Genomic DNA, 18,226 nt, shown 5'->3' on the forward strand with positions numbered 1-18,226 from the left:
CCGGTTGTGCCTTCTGTGTAGTAGCGAATAGTACTAAGTGGGCTCTGAACTCCCAAGTGACAGGCCTTGTCACCCTTCAGTCAACTAAACAGCTCCGAGGCGATAGCATCCATTTATCCAAAATATTTGTGTTTCCGTTTTTTTTTATTTTGTTTTAAGGTTTTTTTACATTCAAAACCACACACAAAGGATTTGCCTGGAACATGAAGAGCATAGTGGCTCAGACGGAATGCCAGCTGCGGCCTCTCAAGGGTGAGTGATTGCATCTGGACGGGATGTGGCCAGTTTCCGACAGTTTCCTGCTCTACATGCACTGGCAGAAGGGGGTAACATATGTAGCTGCCTTCTGCGATTTTAGCTCCTAGTGTAGTACCACCTTAGAAAGGTCCTTTTGGGGTTGCCAAGCATTAAGATACTAAGATAGTTGCGAACTTTTAGTAATAAGTATCCTGTCAAGTATATATTAGTTAGCTCACTTTGTCCATCACTTCATCATAAGCATTTTACCAACCAAATAAAGAGATACTAATGATGCCACATCATTTTAAGTGTCCGGCTTGGTGACGGCGCTCAAGACGGCCCGCGGTGATCAGCCGGGCAAGAGCAGCGCGGTCTGCAAGCTGGTGGCGCAGATGGTGGCCGGTCAGGTGAAGTTCCAGTGGACGCCGCACCTGACGTCGCTGATCGAACGCCCGGACACGAGCACCCGTCACCTGTGGCGGCCATATGTGAGCTACAGCAGCCGCTACGCCCGCAAACTATCCGGCCAAATGGAGCGACGCGGCTCGAGCATCAGCTTCCTCAGTCGCAGCCTGGCGAGGAAGGGTCAGCACTCGAGTTCGACGTGCTGCGTGCTGCCGGTGAAGACGCGATATGCCCCCAAAACGCTGCAGGGGCGAGAGTGGCCCATTTGGCGCCAGTCCTCGATGCGACCGCTGCTGCTGCCGTCGTCCAATCTGTGGACGGGTGTGCTCAGCAAGCGTTTCTATGTCCCACATGTCCCACGACTGCGTCCCCTCGAGGAGGAGGAGGAGGTGGAGCGCCGCGCAGTGCCCCAGCTGAGGATCACCAAGGAGCAGAGCGAGGAGGAGGAGCAACAGCTCCAGCGGCGCAAAGACGGCAGTCGCCTGCGCAGCGAGTGCTCTGACATCTATTTGTCCAAGGAGGAGCAGGACTACAACGAGCGGGAGCGGGAGAATAGGCGACATCGACAGCCCTACGTTCCCAGCGAACTGATGACCCCCGAACTGGCCACCAAGTGGCAAACCACCAATGCCACAGGCAGCGACAGGGAGCGCCAGCTGCTGGATCTCGGCCAGCAGTTGAAGACGCGGCCATCCGTGCGGATGACGACACACACCTGGAGCAGCGGCAGCCAGAGGAGACAACGCAGCCGTCGTTCCAGCGCCCAGAGGAATCCGATCGTCTCCGAGCTCGAAGGCTGGCGCCGACTGTCCAATCACCAGCCAGTGCCCGTCTTCCAGGGCGAACCCGCCGAGCAGGAGCACCTGCGTCACGCCAGCAGCAGGACCAGCGCCAGGTGCATGACGGAGGACCAAGAGAGTTGCCAGGTAATGGGTACTACAATTTGAAAGATTCTAAGTAATCCCATACACTTGCAGATGGTGTGGGAGCCACAGAAGAGATCAACGTGGCAGCGCACCCAGATGACCAGCAGCAAGTCGGGTCAAATGCCCAGCATCCGGGCGGCCAAGTCGGCGGTCATGATGGCGCAGGAGGCGCGGAACAAGCACCACAGGCTGATCACCAAGGAGCTGGTCTACAGGCCCAGGCGACCGGTGGACGCAGTGGAAGCAGAGGGCACAGAGGATCCGGATCCACGCCATCGTCCCACCGGCGGAGGCCGGAAGATGGCCAAGGGAGCTCCGGAGCGGGCACTGCTCAAACAGCATCTGGCCGATCTGCTGCCCGTCTCACAGCCAGTGGACTCCTTTCGGATTGGCTACCAGCCCAATGCGCCCACCCGGCAGCTCCTCGAGCAGGGCAAGTGCTATGTGTCGCTGCGCCGCGAGCAGTTCATCCACCTGCATCCCGTGCGACCCAATTCCCTCATCCATGCGGCCGATCTGGAGATGAGGGAGTCGCCCCGTCAGCCGGTGACCACGCTGCATCGCAGGGATGGCGCCAAACGACCGCGTCCCGTGGAGGTGGTGGTCAAGCCATCGCTACTCACGGTGATCCGTCAGAATGCCGCCACCTGGGACCACAATAGCCGGAAAGTGGCCGCCAAGAGGTGCGATTTGGTGGGTGTGCGTCCCAAGGAGCAGGCCTACCTGCGGCGCCCGGTGCGGAATACCTCGTCCGTGGAGGCCATCGTCAAGGCCCAACGCAGGCCCACATCCGAACCGAAGAGCCACACGTCGGCCAGTGACTACCACCGAGTGGCGAGCCAGAGGCTGCCGCATGTGACCAGCAAGCTGGACATCAGCAAGGCGGCAGATCCCTTCAAGGATCTCGACGAGCCGCGCATCAAGGAGAAGGAGGTGGCCGCCAGCTGGAAGCAGGCGCATGTGGCCGGCAGCAACAAGTACGAGGCGTCCACTTCCTACCGCCGGCGAGCGTATCCCGGCAAGAAGTGCACCACCAAGGACATGACGGACGGTTACTTTCTGGCCAAGCGCAGCTCCTCCACGGCGGTGATCGCACAAGCGGCATCCTCGAGGAAGGTGAAGCCACCCAAGCCACCAGTGGTCAGTCCAAAGGTTCAGGTGCCCAGCGTGCTGCACAAGCAGAGGTCCCACGACAGACTTGGTCTGGAGGCCACAAAGCCGGAGAAGCTCTGGCGATAGGAGCCGTCTTTTGACCACAAAACCCGGACAATCGAAGGCAAATCCACATTCGAAGCGGAATTCCAAATTGAGCAGTGAACACTACAAATATACAACATTATACACACACACACACACACCTGGTGGATCGATGCTCCTCCCCGGAGACCTATTTTCAAATCGGAAAACTCGGAACTCGAAACTCGAAACTCCAATCCAAAACTATACTATCGCTAAAATTGCATCATTCGATCTTTCGAAACGAAAACGAGCAGAATGGAAAATTCCAAAAATCTGAGGGTACAACTGCTTCGAAACGATCGCTTTCATCCATATCCATATCCATTTTGGCATATTGATAGTTCTTTATAACTCTTTGTTTTCTTTTTATATATATAGACCACTGTTTTTTTTTTCTTTTTTCGAGAATAGGAGACAGCCGTTTCAATGCCGTTTAAATTGAGACATTAGTGTTGCTACGAGTAGAGTCAACAAATTGGTAGTTGTTACATACGTATTGCCCATTACAAAAAAATGATATGATATGTTAGTCCCATAACTCAATACGCTGCAAAATTATGGACAGTGGTGACACTATGTAAAAATTCTTGAATAAAAACGGAAACAATGGAATGTCTCGAAGGCAGCGAGTTCATAATATATCACAATATTAGCTGGGAATATTCAGGGAATATTTTAAAAATTACGTTCTTGCAGCAACTATTTCATAAGATCAAAAGGTATGACTAATCGCTCGATTAACCGTGAATATGTTTATATATATATATAGTATATATAGTATAACCCTTAAGTAGGTAAACATGTTTATCATATTTCCCATTTGTTTACCAGCTAATTTCAACAAAACAGAGCCAAATTGCAATCAAGACACAAGAAAAACAGAAATGAAAGACACGTGACAATGAAAACGCAAAAAGGGCACCTAGATAATATACATATATCTATCTAATATATAGGGAAATGAATCGATGTTCCTATTTATAGAGGTGCAATGTCACCAAAATTATTTTTGGCAACCGCATGCAAGCCACATTTCACAATAGAATGCAAAATTTGCATTTTCCAGAAGGGTGAAGAGGGAAGGAGCTTTAAGGAAAATGTTTAGAAGCTTCTAGAAAAATACATGCTATTTTAAACATTATATGTAGTTTCCTAGTTTCACATTTCCATTAACTATTCAAATAAGTATTGGTATTAGCTTATATTAACATATATTTTTAACAATAAAAACTCTTGAAAACTTCGTTTTGTTTTGGCCCACATTGACAGTCCGCGGGGTTTGGTTTGTTTTATGTTTTGTTTCGTGTTTTTGGAAAGGGTTTTGGGCTGCCAACGGGATTTTCTATTTAACATTTCATTTTGCACTACAATTAAACAATGCTTTCTTTCTTTCAGATGCTTGCAATTAAACAATTAAGAACTAAACGAAGGGGTAGGACAGAATTCATCCGGAGCTGTTGTTCATCCGAATAGTTCCGGGTTCAACCGGGCTATGTTCGCCGGTGTGTTTGGTGCCAGGTGCCAGGTGCTATTCTACTGGAGATGGTGGCTCTGCTTGCACTGCCGCAGCGCCTCGTTGAATCCCTCGCAGAGGGTCAGATCCGCCTGACCCTGGGCGCACTGAATGAACTGTTTGAGCTCCCAGGCGCAGGCTCCCTGCGGCTCATTCGGCTGCTGCTGGGCGTAGTATGGCTGCTGGGGGGCAGGAGCGGCTGCCGCCGGTGCGGGAGCAGCTGCCTCCTTGTCGCCAGAGCCGCTGAACAGCGAGGTCAGTCCATGACCCACGGTGTGTCCAATGGCTGAGCCCACGGCCACGCCTCCAGCGGTGGCGGCCATCTGCTGGAACATCGATGGCTGCTGCGGTGCCGGCATGCCGACGGCACTGGGAGGAGCGCTCACGGGCGCCGGCACGGGGGCAGCGGCAGCCGGAGCTGGGGCACGTGCCTGGACAGGAGCTGGTGCCGGAGCGGGGGCACGGGCCTGCACAGGTGCGCTGCTGTTGGGAGAAACAACGGGAAAACAATCAGTTGTTATTGTGGACTTTGCTCTGGCGTAGTGTTGTTGATTATTTAGTGACGAAATTGGAGGGGGGTCGTCTTTGTGGTGGGGACATTGCACTATGCAAATTGAACTGATTTTTCTGTTTTGAATATTTCTATGCAATTTTTTACTTTTTTAACGCAAACTTAGAACATGAAGACTTTTATATTTAAGTATTTATATAAATATTTAAGTAAATAAATGGCCTGAGATATATATATCTTTTTATTTATTTTTAGAATGATGGATTTAGTCAAATTTTTAAAAGACTTCCGGAATCGAAAAAGTAGCCAGATTTAGCGAGACTTCCGCTGAGAGGACAGCACCACTGAAACATCCCATGTTATTGGGACTCCTCTTATTTTTTAAGGTTACGTAACCTTAACCCATTTCAGGGTCCGGAAAAAGCGGCGGCAGTTGAAAAGCTGTCCATAAGATAAAGCCAGATCATCCGATTGATTGGTCGGTGATTACGAAATGAGTTTTCTGCCGGCGCTTTCTCCAATTTCCCCCCGAATTTCTTTCACTTGCGGCGACTTTCTTACCGACGAGCGGAGGGCGGAGGGCTGGCAGAACGTCCACGGCGAACCATTTTGTTTGTTTTATTTGTTTTTCTATCGACTCGGTTTCACGCAAGAATTTTACTTTCAACAGTTGTTGCTGTTTTGATGACGAGCTAGTAACTGAAATTCTGAAATAATCCCAATTGGACGAGAAACTTCGGCCTGCTGGTAGTGTGACCGGAGAAAATACCGGAAAATACTAGGGCTGAGTGTGTTAGCTATCGGATACTAAATGGCTCAGCCCTGGTTATAATATATATTTTTTTAACGGAATGGTTAAATTTTAAAAATTAATTACATTTTTAGTTTAAAAAGCTTTACCACTTAAAAATGTTATATATAAAAAGTTATCTTTTACGTTATATATACAAATATTATAAATATGATATAATATTATATATTTTTCCACTAACATATGTAAAAGACAACTAACTTCATATTATAAATATATATGCCCAAGGCATACCCAATTTAATATTTCAATAATAATACGAAATTTTAAACAGCCAAAGAAATACTTACATTTTTAAAATACTTAAACATATATCTAAATATCTTTATAGTGAACATAATTGAATAAATAGATTTTTTATTTAACTCGCGAATGGCAACTATCGTTGTCCGTTGTGACTGGCAAGCCGCGACAAGCCGCATATCGATAGAAAGTCCAGCCATTGCCATCAAAAAAGCCGCTTAAAATCAATATTCTGCCTTAAAGCATGATATATTTTTATGTAGTAAAAATAAATGTGAAACTTAGCAATTAAATACGATTAAAGAAGTGAATAAGTTTAGAGAAAAGCCCCAATCATCGTCGACTATCTCCGTTCGATAGTTCACGTGTTGCGCAGCCCTGGCAGCCGAAATGCAACCGTGCGCGTGTCGGCGGAAATGTGACTCTCTGGCGTTGCCGCACACTGCCGTAACATGTTCTTTTTCAGGCGTTTGCCTTTGCGCTGACATCGTATCTCGATTTCTTCTGTGACAAAGTAAGGGATTTTCGACGTTTTATTGTGTGGATTGCGGCCAAAGATTGGCCAAAAGACAGCTAAATGCTGGCACCAACTGTGGATTCTGAGGGTTTTGTGAATTTACTGCGGCGAACTGCGGAATATTGCAATTTCCACCGAAATGAGGTTAAAGACGGGCGGCTTTTTGTTTGTGTGTGTGCGCGCGAGTGCAATAGTGTGTGTGCTTCACACGTGTTTGTTTCCCCCTTTTTTTTTTTGTATTTTTTTTTATTTGCTTGCAGCGCAAGAAAATGTTAAAAACAATATATATCCATGTATATTGAGCCAATTATCCAAAAGGATAACGTTCCAGAAGGTATAAGCCCTTTAAAACTCGCAAGTCAACAACAACAACTCGCGTGTGTATATGTGCGGTGGATTTGCGCGTGTGTGTGTGCATATAGCGCGCATTTAGTTTAAAAAACGTGTTAACGCAGAAAAAAGACTTGAAACTTAACTTAAAAGTTATTGTGACCCTTTTTGTATACATAGAAGTGATCTTCACTAAAACATTCATTTTCCACATACCTTGGACATTTTTCTAGTCGACACTTGTTTTTGAAGAGGTTTTTAGGAACTAAAGACCTTTAAAATTAGTTTATTACATACTTTTTTTTGTGTTTTGTATTCGTAAACGACAGTTTCTAAAACAAGTCTATTCAAAGTTATAAACAATTGACTATATTGGAAAAAAATTATTATTAAAATGATTACGTTTTCATCAATACCTTTTTGTGACGATGTCTGCATAAACAAATACTGAAAAACACGTTTCTGTAGGACTTCTAGGTGGTTTTTAGGCAATACCCAATATGCAGTAACAGAAGTTAGCTTAAACAATGAAACAAATACCATGCAACACTGTCATGTAGCTTCATTCATTCATTACTATGTGGAAAATCCACAACATTAATATTAATAGATCGCAAAGCCCTCAAGTATCCAACAGTAGAGTACCACCGATTCGACTTGTAGACACGTGACTAACATATTATTCCCTTCGAAAAACTCTTGCAGCATGGCCGAAGTTGCTGAAAACGTGGTGGAGACCTTCGAGGAGCCAGCGGCACCTATGGAAGCCGAGGTGGCCGAGACCATCCTGGAGACGAATGTGGTGTCCACCACTGAGCTGCCGGAGATCAAGCTGTTCGGCCGCTGGTCCTGCGACGATGTGACCGTCAACGACATCTCTCTGCAGGATTACATCTCGGTGAAGGAGAAGTTCGCCCGCTATCTTCCCCACTCCGCCGGACGTTATGCCGCCAAGCGTTTCCGCAAGGCCCAGTGCCCCATTGTGGAGCGTTTGACCTGCTCCCTGATGATGAAGGGTCGCAACAACGGCAAGAAGCTGATGGCCTGCCGCATCGTCAAGCACTCGTTCGAGATCATCCATCTGCTCACCGGGGAGAACCCTCTGCAGGTACTACACCCATCCCTACTACCCATCCCAATCCAAATGTGTTCCTCCCACATCCAACGAGCGTCCATGCTAAACTGTGGCCAGAGAACTTTGCCACTCGGTCATGGGTAGAATGGCACGCAGAGTAACCCCAAGGTTTTAATATCCTAGTGCCTGAAGATCACAAAGCCTCTTCTCGTTCTCCTGGAACTTAAAACCACACGACACAACCATTATAAAGCATATGCGGTACCTTCGTGTAACACGATTTAAAGGGAATGTTCAAAACTTTCTAGTCCTCCTCAATGCTGGCTAGGTTCCACATACTTTCCGAAGCATAACTCTCAAATGGACTAATAGAGAATCAAAGTTTTAATTATCCTAGTGCTAGATAGAAAACAACTTCTGGTTCTCCTGGAACTTAAAGCTACACTTAGTATTATAGAGGAGTCCTCCTCAATGCCAGTTAATGGTGATTTCCAGCCAAACTGAGCATAACTCATAATGGACTCATAGGAAAAGGTATTAACTATCCTTGTGCTTGAAGATAAAACCACTTCCCGCTCTCCTGGAACTTAATTGAACATTCAAGACTATAGCAAACTAGTGAATCTTTCATGATGAGTCAACCTCAATGCTAGTTGAAGGAAAATCTATCCCAGCTAAAGCATATATTAACTAGACTCAGAGGAAACGGTGTTAATTATCCTAGTGCTTGAAGATTAAACCACTTCCCGCTCTCCTGGAATTTAAGACAACATGAGAAACTAAAGAATAGAATACAGATGCAGGGCTTTTTGTAATGAGTCTACCTCAATGCTAGTTGAAGGAAACTCCATCCCAGCTAAGGCATATACAAAATAGACTCAGAGGAAACGGTGTTAATTATCCTAGTGCTTGAGGAACAAACCACTTCCCGCTCTCCTGGAATTTAAGACAACATTAGAAAGATAGGATTCAATACAGAGATCAGTATACGTCCAAAACTAAAACTGCAGCGTTGATCCTTACAGCGTTGTGGTATTCAATTGGACCAAAGGAAACCCCATGGTTAGCTATTCCTCTTAAGGGCATAGGCTAAAAAATGCAACCTTAATAAAGCATAAATCAACAATAACCCATTCCCAGTCACCGCTTTTAGTAGTCCACCTCAATGCCAGACGGTTTAAAAATAACATACCGTGCTGAGCATAACCAAAAATGGACTGATATTAAGTGAAATTGTTTTAACTATCCTTGTGCCTGAAGATATAAACCACTTCCTGCTCTCCTGGAAATTAAAACAACACTATAGATAAACATTGTTCACCAAGAGTATAATTATCCGTCCAAAACTAAAACTGCAGCGCTGATTCCTACAGCGTTGTGGTATTCAACTGGACTACAACAAACCCCATGATTAGCTATTCCTCTTAAGGGCATGGGCTCAAAAATGCAACCTTAATAAAGCATAAATCAACAAAACCAGCCCAATAAAACCCCACATTGGTGCTCAAATTGTGAATCAAAGTGATAGGTTACTAATTTCGATTTTTCTTTTGTGACTTTTCTCGCAGATCCTGGTCAGCGCCATCATCAACTCGGGACCCCGTGAGGACTCCACCCGTATTGGACGTGCCGGTACCGTCCGTCGTCAGGCCGTCGATGTGTCGCCCCTGCGTCGCGTCAACCAGGTGGGTTTCTTTCGAGGATTTGCCAGTAGCAATAGTGGCCGGTAGCAATGGCTTGTGGTTCGTTTGGAGACTGCTTGCTTATAACACTTGGCCAGAACGAAAATCTATCTAATATCCGTAGCGTCATAATGTGTAGTATAGCCGACATTTGGCGTATGAAACGAAGAGACATTATCAATTGAATAACCCTTAAATAGTTATGCTGCTATGGTGATTAAATATTATTTATTTAATTGGTTCATCTATTTTCTCTAGGCTATCTGGCTGCTGTGCACCGGAGCTCGTGAGGCTGCCTTCAGGAACATCAAGACCATCGCCGAGTGCCTGGCTGATGAGCTGATCAACGCTGCTAAGGTGGGTAAACTGGGCTTTTGGAGAGCTCAAAGTGTGGTACTGGGGGTGGAGGTCTACTCTAATGCTTGGCATTGTACCTCCAAAATGCCTGGCCTCGCTTGTGGACCAGATCGAGAACCACGTTCGGCACGCGGACTAACCCAAGAATTGGGCTTCGAAATAGCTCTTTTCTTCCTTCTAGTGACACAGCTGGTCATTTGAACTTGTCCAATCTAATTCTGCATCATGGTTTATTTATGTAGTCTCGCTTTTGGACCAAATCAAACTCCCAATCTCTTATTATCCTTGTGCTAGTGACCACTTAACTGTCCTATGCACACGAGAAACGTAAAAGAACACTTGTATAAATTAGTATTTTAAAACTGAATCGATTAGGAAACCAAACCGGTGGTCCAATCTAATTCTGCATAATGGTTTAATTATGTAGTCTCGCTTTTGGACCAGAACAATTCCCATCCTTTATTATCCTTGTGCTTGTAATATCATCAAGTTCAATGCACACGAGAAACGTAAAAGAACATTAGCAAAATATTTAAGACTTTGGTATATAGCGTTTCATAGTAGGTCCAATCTAATTCTGCATCATGGTTTAATTATGTAGTCTCGCTTTTGGACCAGAACAATCTACATCCTTTATTATCCTTGTGCTTGAATATCATTTAGTTCAATGCACACGAGAAACGTAAAAGAACACTAGCTTTAAATAAGTTAAGAACTTGTGAATCGTGAAAAACATGTATCGCCAGTACTAATAACTTATGTTTAAATCTATTTCCAGGGATCTTCCAACTCGTACGCCATCAAGAAGAAGGATGAGTTGGAGCGTGTGGCCAAGTCCAACCGTTAAGGAGACATCATCACCAGCAAAAACAAACTTCTGTCTGTTTTTTTTTATACAAATAACGTGTGTACACTGAGAAATGATACACTAAATCTAAAATAAACAACAAGATGAAAAATTCAATGTAGACCATTCTTTTTTTTTATAGTTTTTAGTTTACAATAAACTTGATTGTCAGAGAAGAACTGATATTTAAGTTATTTTCTATTGGGCTGGATGTTAAACGCGATGAAAACATGGATAGCTATAGAATAGCTAAAAAATATAAAGTAAAATGTTAGAAGCTCAAATAAAAGGTGTTTTTAATTGATGTGCTTTTAAAGTTAGTTGTCGACATTTAGTACTTAAATATATTGTTACTATTGTTTCCTCTTTTTTCATAAATATGTCACTAACTAATTCAATGAAGGTACATTATTTAACTAGGGCTTTTAGAGTGTATTAAATTTAAACGTTGTGGCAATCCTTCGTAGATCTGGCAACACTTTTTCTAAAATAAAATTATAAGGAAGCTGGTAACTTTTACAATACTACGATTTAAAGTATTCTACGTGTTTTAAATATATTTTCTTTTTACTACCTTTGGAGAAAACTATGCGAAAGCAAGAAACATTTTCATTTCATCTATTTTGTGTGGCCTAGTCATGTACTATCGAAGAGAAATCGAAGTGTCACGGCACCCGATTAGATCAGACGGTTATCGATGTACAACAGCGCCCGATAGGTTGCAATTAACGCCACCTGATATCGATTTCAATTTCAATTTGTTCTATTCAATCATTTCGTTTTAAAATTCTTTGGTAGTAGGTCGGATTGAGTTAAGTTCTCGTTAGCACATTTCTGGATTGGTGTAAGATGTTCACAGTGGATGCAGGTGCAGACTCAGCAGTTACGAACGAGACTCCATTGAAAAGCCAGTAAGTGCACGGCAATCCTGGCCAGAAAACAGGACGCAATTCCATTTGCAGGCCCTTTAAGACATAAAACGCGTGCAATACTCTAAACGCCACACGATATACTCAATATACAATGCAGATTCCACGTGCAGAAGCTGGTGGAGCACTTTTGCCGGCAGACGCAGTTGCTCAAGCTGGTCCAGGGCTCCTCTGGCCGCTTTGTGGCGAACTATAGGAGCACCCGGCGGCCAGAGGACCTGCTGGCCCCCATCCAGTTGCGCCTGGACTTCGACTACCGGCAACTACTCGAGATCTCACCGCAACTCCTGCAGCACATCGTCGAGGAACCGCTGCAGTTCCAGGAAGCGGTCCGGTACTCGGTTTACGGCCTGGTCCGCTCACATCTCAAGGACGCCGGCCTGAAGCCCATCGATATCAACCAGCTGCACGCCCATTGGCGCCTGGTGGGACTGCCCTTTACGCCGGGCCTGCAGTTCGAGCCGCGGGACCAGTTGATCCGGCTGGGTTTGTCCCAGGTTCAGGGCATCCTAGCCGCGTTCACGCCGCAGGAAACACTTGTGTCAGTTCAGCCGTTTGTACATGTCCTGGCAGAGAATCGCTTTGTTTCCCCACTTCGCTTTTCGCTAGATGTTTTCCAATTAGATGTGGTTATGTATATGCACCATGTATCTTGCCATGTCTTGCCTTCCAATTGGAGGTCCTATGCTACTAAGTTTATCATTTTTGTTTGGATATGCCTTCTTAATAATAGCAATAGTTCTTGCCTACCCACTGGTTTCTAAACTGTTTCACCCTTTTGGTTCTAGTTCAAGATATAAAAAATGGTTTTCGGTTCTTAAAAGATTGTGTAAATACTATAGTATTATAGACCCCAATCTACCAACGTAGTATAGTTCGTATCACTTTCCTATAAATGAGCATTGTGGCTAATGTTTAAGTAGCATGGTTCGTATCCTTATCCTTATTCTTATGTTTCATTCAACTTGGTTAATGGTATTTATTATTTGTCTATTTTATGTGTTTCCATACTTTTAGCTATATTTATTTTTAAACATATAAATTATAGAGCATACAGCTCCTCTGCTAGGGTGTGCCCAGCATTGATAACATTGATATAATTTATTCCCTGATATTCCATTGTAGCCTGCAATCGATCTGGTACTGCGGCAGTGGCTGTATGCGAAATGCCATACAGACCAGCTCAACGGATGGTAGGTTCCATAGGCTAGGACTACTCTAACCAAACCCCATGCCCTTCATCCAAATTGTGGCACAACTAATACCCATATGTAAACTCTAACCATCTTCACCACCCCCGAAACCCTGTCCCACAAAATAATGTTGTACCATAACTAACCCATCATTGGCACGAAATCCTGTGTTCACGAAATCCTGTGCCAGATCCAGAGCTGATCCCATCCATTGATATCTTTCAGCACCCTTTTGTTCGGGCTGCTCGCGGCCCATGAGTGAATACCAAAAGCTGCGCATCACAGAAACCTACCGGATTTTGGCCATCTTGCCTATTTCCGCCATTCAGACTCCTCGTATCACCAATTGCCTTCATCGACCCAAACTAGTCCGCCTAAGAGGTAAGTGAATCTGTCATCCAGGACATTGTAAACACATGAAATTGAATTGTATTCGTAGCCCACGCCCACGACTGCGAATTGAAGTTGGGTGCTAGCTACCTAATTAGCGGATACTTTGCGAGCTCGGCCACCACATATCAATTGGAAGCATGCCATCTAGGAAGCGTCTAGAGAACAAAGCCCGTCGTCGGCGCAATCCCGTCCAGCTCAATGATTTCTTGCGCGGCGATGACGACCCAGTTCAAAACATAGCACCATTATCATCAAATGAATCCCAGTCGCAGTCTACTCAAAATGCCAACACAAGCTCCATAGGGTAAACTATTCGAAATACATATGCCATCATAAATAGCAAACATACTAAGATGTATCCCCCAATGTCCAGCACCATCCCATCGAAGGGCCTGCTCCAAAGCGATGTAACTCCTGTTATGACGCCCACACCGGAGTCCGGCACTTACCAACAAACTATTAACGTCTGGCGCTCACCTAGAGAAACCACTCAGCCCGATGCCAACTATAATGTGAGTAGCGAGGAGTATCCGGATTTGGGCATGCGTTTGAAGAGAGCCAAACAACCAACGCCGCCGATGCCAAATGTAGAGAACGGCGCCACTGGTTCGCGCCTTCGCAGTCGTCGCAGTCGCATCATAGATCCGCCTGTGCTGGCCAACTTTTTGCCGGATTCCGTGCTCCCGACGTCGAGCAACAGCAAGCAGCAATCTGTAGCCAATTGGCTATCGTCAGTTAGTGATCCTAGCGAAAGCCAGAAGACTGTCAACGAGCAGGCAAGTTGCTCTTCTTTGAACAAGATAAGACTGCTGAGAAGGGATTCAGTACAGGCGCTGGGGCAAAAAACTGCTGCCCAGTCCTCCCCGGACGACAAGAATATCGAGCAGCAGCAGACAAGTCCGGCAAATGCTGCCAAGCATCAGCAGAACACAACTGATAATTCTCCAAAGCCGCAAGAGAAGAGTTCTGTCAATTCTTTACCGCAGCAGAAAGGAAGCCCCTCAAGATCTCTCCCACAGGAGCAGAAGAAATCGACTGGCAATCTTACTCAGCAACAGCAGAAGAATTCTGAAAGTTCTAGCCAACAGCGTCAGAAGATAAGATCTCCTGGCAAACAGCAGCAACAGCAGCAACAGAAGAGTCCTGTCAATACTGCAAGGAGCCAGACGAAGCGGAAGTCTCCGGGCATTCAACACGCCTGGCAACAACAAACGAGCCCACGAAGTTCTTTCCAGCAGGAGCAGCCCAAATCTTCGGGCACACTTACAGAGCAGCAGCCGCAGCAGCAGCCAAAGAGTCTTGAGAAAACATTGAAGCATCAGCCGAAAAGTCCGACAAACTCTGTTCAGCAGCAGCAACGTCAGGTGAACCCAATCAATCCGAGTCGGCCGCAGTCGACGAGACCTGTCAAGCCCATGCACTCGCACCCAAAGAGCCAGGAGAAGAAAGCTCCAGTTACAAACAATTCCTCGGTACCCATACGCGTAACCACCGATGAGCGCAGCCAGCAGGCCACTCAATGTGCGGGTCCCAGCAATGTCAAAGATGTGGACGAGGATGTTGTGCCGCCGACGCCAAACTGCCAAAGTGAGAGACTGCCGAGAAGATTCCCACGTCGCAACCGCAACCAGCGTGTGGGGCGCAGTCTGCAGGCGTTCAGCCGGGAGTTCACACAGTCCTCGCCGGAGGGAGCGCCGAAAGGACCGCCGGAAGGATCACCGGAGGGAGCGCCGAAAGGACCGCCGGAAGGATCACCGGAGGGATCACCTGAGGGATCGCCGGAAGGATCGCCGGAAGGATTGCCGGAAGGATCGCCGGAGGAATCTCCGGAGGGATCGCCGGAGGGATCGCCGGACCAAGAGGTGGTGCCGTGCCAGCAACATGTGGAGAGCTTACCAGATGACCAACCGATCAGCCACATGCAACAGTTGGCTATGCGCAGCGCGTTGAACTCAAATGCTCAGGAGTTCCGCCCTACGGTGAGGCGTGAGGCCGGAGGATCCAGTCAACGTGCCCAAGTGTCCCGATTGAGCGTAAGTTACTGCACCCTAAGGTTAATCTAATTTTGATAACTCCCTCTCCATTTGGCAACTACAGCGAAGACGTCGCCGCCAGCGTTTTTTGCGCTCCTTACATGTGGAACCATGCGAGCTAGGACCTAGCCAGCCACTGGAGCCCAGATGCCACGTGCCTGACTGCCGCTATTACTGTCCCCCACCATCAGTAATCGAATGCCCTTCTGAGATCACTGAACCGGCGTCTCCACCACAGCTTCCGGTCACCATACCACTCCAACCCATGATACCGCCGGCAACGATCGAGGTGAACACCACCAGCAACCCGCCGCCCATGGTCTTCTATAATCCGCAGTCGGGGAATATGTGGAGCAATCCATCACCATATTTGCCCATTGAAATCCAAAACCACAGGGCCAGCCAGTCGGTTTTTCGGCTTGCCAGCCTCCCATGCACTGGTGTGGGCACCCCCACTATGGATTCCTTTACCAGCTGGCCACCCCCCAGCCAGCACCACAGCCCCAGCCTCCTCCCATCCAGTATTTCCGGGCCCAGCCAGTTTTCGCATACCCTCAGTTCGCCGCCGGTGGAGCGCCGGCAGCAGGAAATATTGTCGCGATCAAGTATCCACCAGGACGAGGACCTATTTTACAGCAGGCCTCTGCTGGATATGGATCGGGAGGAAACCCAGCCGGAGCAGCAGGGCCAGGAATGGCAGTGGCAATCGCACCTGGAATCATCCAGCTTCCAGTCCCAGCGGCAGCCGCAGGTCGTCGCCGACGTACACGGCGTGCCAAACGCCGCCGTCGCTAAAGACGCAGGACCACCGCTCGAGCGTCACAAGCTATTCCGAGCACCATCACAGCACGGTCAGGACTATCCCAAGCCGGATCTAAACTGCGTGCCGTCCAGCATCAAGAAGCTACATCGCCTGATCTCGTCGCAGTATTCCGACTACTCATTCGTCTACGCCTTGAGTGCTCAGCTCAGTCAGGACTGCGTGCCCATGGATTGCTATGTGTACCTGAAGATGGTACTGCTGGCCAGTATCGTTTCCATCGAATCCGATGAGGTGCGGCCTCCCATTTCGCTATGCATCATCGCCACCGACAGCCTGATGGCCAATCGTCTGATGAACAAAGTTGGCCAACTGGCACCACGTTACCTGGGACCTCACGACTACGGACTGCAACCCACCTTCAGTGCTCTGCCCACACGCTTTAATTGGATAGTGGCCAGTCCTCTACTGTTGGCCCAACAGGGTGTTTACTACGCCGGCGATTGGACCCGTCTGTCCAAGGATCAGGGGTGTCAACTGGAAAAGTGCATTGAAAACGGAGCGGTCCCAGTGCCGCAGTTGTACATCGATCAGCCCTTGGAGGCAGCCGTTTGGACCCACTGGCAGCCTGACAACTCCGCCAATCAGACACTGGCCCTCGCCAAATTGTGCCCGTAAGATGGACAAGACTTTAAAGCATGCTTGTGTATTACCTTAACCTACTTTGCAGAATCTTCGGGCTGCCCATTTATATGGGTGATCAGGTCAGCAAGAGTCTCTGGAATTTCATAATCCAGCAGCACAGCGCCGAGGGACAAAATGCGGTTAACGATGGCTTGAACATCGCCGAGGACGACATGCGCATGCTTATCCATCTGTTGCACCAGCGCAAGACCACCATAACCGATGGCGCCCAGCATATGCTGCAAAAGTATTATGTGATCTCCAGGAAGGAGCGACCGAGTAAGTCCATTTAACAACATGACTATTTATTAACTCATAACCCATCGAAAAATGTTACCTTTCTGTGCCCTTCTAATTGATGGCAACTTACGTTCTCCATCCCGCTCTTTTCCAGCTGTCTTCTCCAGCAAGACGTATATAGTGCTGAAACAATTTGCCGAGTGCTTTGCCAAACTGGCGCTGCGTCTGGAGGTCCTTGAATCGGACGTTTGTGTGGCCATCTTTCACTGCGAGCATTTCGTGCAGAGCATTTTCGGGGCCAAGGAAAACCAGGCACCGCCGGGGGTGGTCAACTTCAGTGTGATCTCCCGCATCGATCCGTACATGAACGAGTTCGCACGCTGGCTGCTTCAGTATCTGGATAGCTATGAGGACGAGGAGCTGGGGATGCACGCGGCCAAGAGGCGACGCACCGATAGCTGGGACATGCCCTAAACGTTTGGCATTGATTTGGCATTGTATTACTTGTAGATTTATAACCATCGCACACTAGACCAGTTTTGAATACCTTTTGTAGTTTTATACAAATGGATTTACAACGCTTGTGTTTGTAAACAAAATTGGCACTGAAGCCACACAATACTACCTCTAATCTATTCACTATAACAAACAACACCTGAAGCGTTCAAAAGCAAAGTCTATATTTGTAAACATTTGTTTTCCCCTTCGCCCATACCTTATCACTTGATTCATTCGGTATATGTTTTGTGTATATCGCATGATGATCGCGGATAGTTCTGAAGTTCTATTCGCGAAAATCAAGAACCATTGTTTGAATAATCTTGTACCAGATCGTTGGTAATCGTTGAACAACGATCTTTTTGGTATTTTTTGGGAAAATAAATATTTTCAAAATTGTTTTTGGTACATGTATTAAAATTAAATGTGTGGCCATGAATCTGTATAACCATATTTTTTTATTTTTTGTAATACAACAATATTTCCACAGACCTGAAAATAACTGTGAATAATATAAAACATAAGTAACGAATGGCAAACAAATTTAAAAAACCATAGGAAAAGAACTGCGGATTTTTTCCTCAATTTCAAGTCGAAGGAAAAAAAAACAGTCCGTTTAGTTTATGTTACAAATGTTACATTTAAATGCCAGGAATATTTAGAAAAAACAACATTTCCACAGAAAATACTCAAACCTGAAATGGGCTGTGAATAATATATATAACGTAACTATAATTAAGTCATGGACACCAAAAAGAAAGAAAGACAGGATGATTACTTTGTTGACAAACCATTAATCA

The 18,226-nt window shown here is 46.4% G+C and overlaps 5 protein-coding genes and 6 non-coding genes across 11 annotated transcripts; 10 read left to right on the forward strand and 1 right to left on the reverse strand.

Annotated features, from left to right (window-relative positions):
• The first annotated feature begins 63 nt into the window (after positions 1-63).
• LOC122623788 (protein xmas-1-like) lies at positions 64-3,431 on the forward strand. Its single transcript, XM_043803122.1, has 3 exons — positions 64-252; positions 550-1,571; positions 1,623-3,431. The coding sequence occupies exons 1-3, from the start codon at positions 204-206 to the stop codon at positions 2,808-2,810; spliced, it is 2,259 nt and encodes a 752-aa protein (XP_043659057.1). The 5' UTR covers positions 64-203; the 3' UTR covers positions 2,811-3,431.
• A 620-nt stretch (positions 3,432-4,051) lies between these two features.
• On the reverse strand, positions 4,052-5,553 carry LOC122623882 (coiled-coil-helix-coiled-coil-helix domain-containing protein 2). The gene is made up of 2 exons (XM_043803251.1): positions 5,396-5,553; positions 4,052-4,806 (listed from the first exon to the last, which is right to left on the reverse strand). Exons 1-2 carry the CDS (start codon positions 5,440-5,442, stop codon positions 4,344-4,346), a joined length of 510 nt encoding a protein of 169 aa, XP_043659186.1. The 5' UTR covers positions 5,443-5,553; the 3' UTR covers positions 4,052-4,343.
• A 755-nt stretch (positions 5,554-6,308) lies between these two features.
• Positions 6,309-10,813, forward strand: LOC122623088 (40S ribosomal protein S5a). The gene is made up of 5 exons (XM_043802017.1): positions 6,309-6,402; positions 7,441-7,843; positions 9,379-9,495; positions 9,751-9,849; positions 10,628-10,813. The coding sequence occupies exons 2-5, from the start codon at positions 7,442-7,444 to the stop codon at positions 10,694-10,696; spliced, it is 687 nt and encodes a 228-aa protein (XP_043657952.1). The 5' UTR covers positions 6,309-6,402; position 7,441; the 3' UTR covers positions 10,697-10,813.
• LOC122625392 lies at positions 8,792-8,945 on the forward strand. Its single transcript, XR_006326564.1, has one exon. It is a non-coding gene; the product is annotated as a small nucleolar RNA psi18S-1854 (small nucleolar RNA).
• Positions 9,140-9,293, forward strand: LOC122625391. Its single transcript, XR_006326563.1, has one exon. It is a non-coding gene; the product is annotated as a small nucleolar RNA psi18S-1854 (small nucleolar RNA).
• On the forward strand, positions 9,527-9,671 carry LOC122625394. The gene has a single exon (XR_006326566.1). It is a non-coding gene; the product is annotated as a small nucleolar RNA psi28S-2876 (small nucleolar RNA).
• On the forward strand, positions 10,050-10,190 carry LOC122625397. Its single transcript, XR_006326569.1, has one exon. It is a non-coding gene; the product is annotated as a small nucleolar RNA psi28S-1192 (small nucleolar RNA).
• Positions 10,235-10,372, forward strand: LOC122625395. The gene has a single exon (XR_006326567.1). It is a non-coding gene; the product is annotated as a small nucleolar RNA psi28S-1192 (small nucleolar RNA).
• Positions 10,409-10,545, forward strand: LOC122625396. The gene has a single exon (XR_006326568.1). It is a non-coding gene; the product is annotated as a small nucleolar RNA psi28S-1192 (small nucleolar RNA).
• A 613-nt stretch (positions 10,814-11,426) lies between the features above and the next one.
• LOC122625162 lies at positions 11,427-13,399 on the forward strand. The gene is made up of 5 exons (XM_043805109.1): positions 11,427-11,607; positions 11,726-12,166; positions 12,751-12,818; positions 13,044-13,199; positions 13,258-13,399. The coding sequence occupies exons 1-5, from the start codon at positions 11,546-11,548 to the stop codon at positions 13,368-13,370; spliced, it is 840 nt and encodes a 279-aa protein (XP_043661044.1). The 5' UTR covers positions 11,427-11,545; the 3' UTR covers positions 13,371-13,399.
• Positions 13,349-17,865, forward strand: LOC122625161 (nascent polypeptide-associated complex subunit alpha, muscle-specific form). Its single transcript, XM_043805108.1, has 5 exons — positions 13,349-13,515; positions 13,585-15,244; positions 15,309-16,678; positions 16,735-16,967; positions 17,083-17,865. The coding sequence occupies exons 1-5, from the start codon at positions 13,349-13,351 to the stop codon at positions 17,400-17,402; spliced, it is 3,750 nt and encodes a 1,249-aa protein (XP_043661043.1). The 3' UTR covers positions 17,403-17,865.
• The last annotated feature ends 361 nt before the right edge of the window (positions 17,866-18,226 follow it).

This window comes from Drosophila teissieri, chromosome X, assembly GCF_016746235.2.
Source record: "Drosophila teissieri strain GT53w chromosome X, Prin_Dtei_1.1, whole genome shotgun sequence".
Classification (NCBI taxonomy): Eukaryota; Metazoa; Arthropoda; class Insecta; order Diptera; family Drosophilidae; genus Drosophila; species Drosophila teissieri.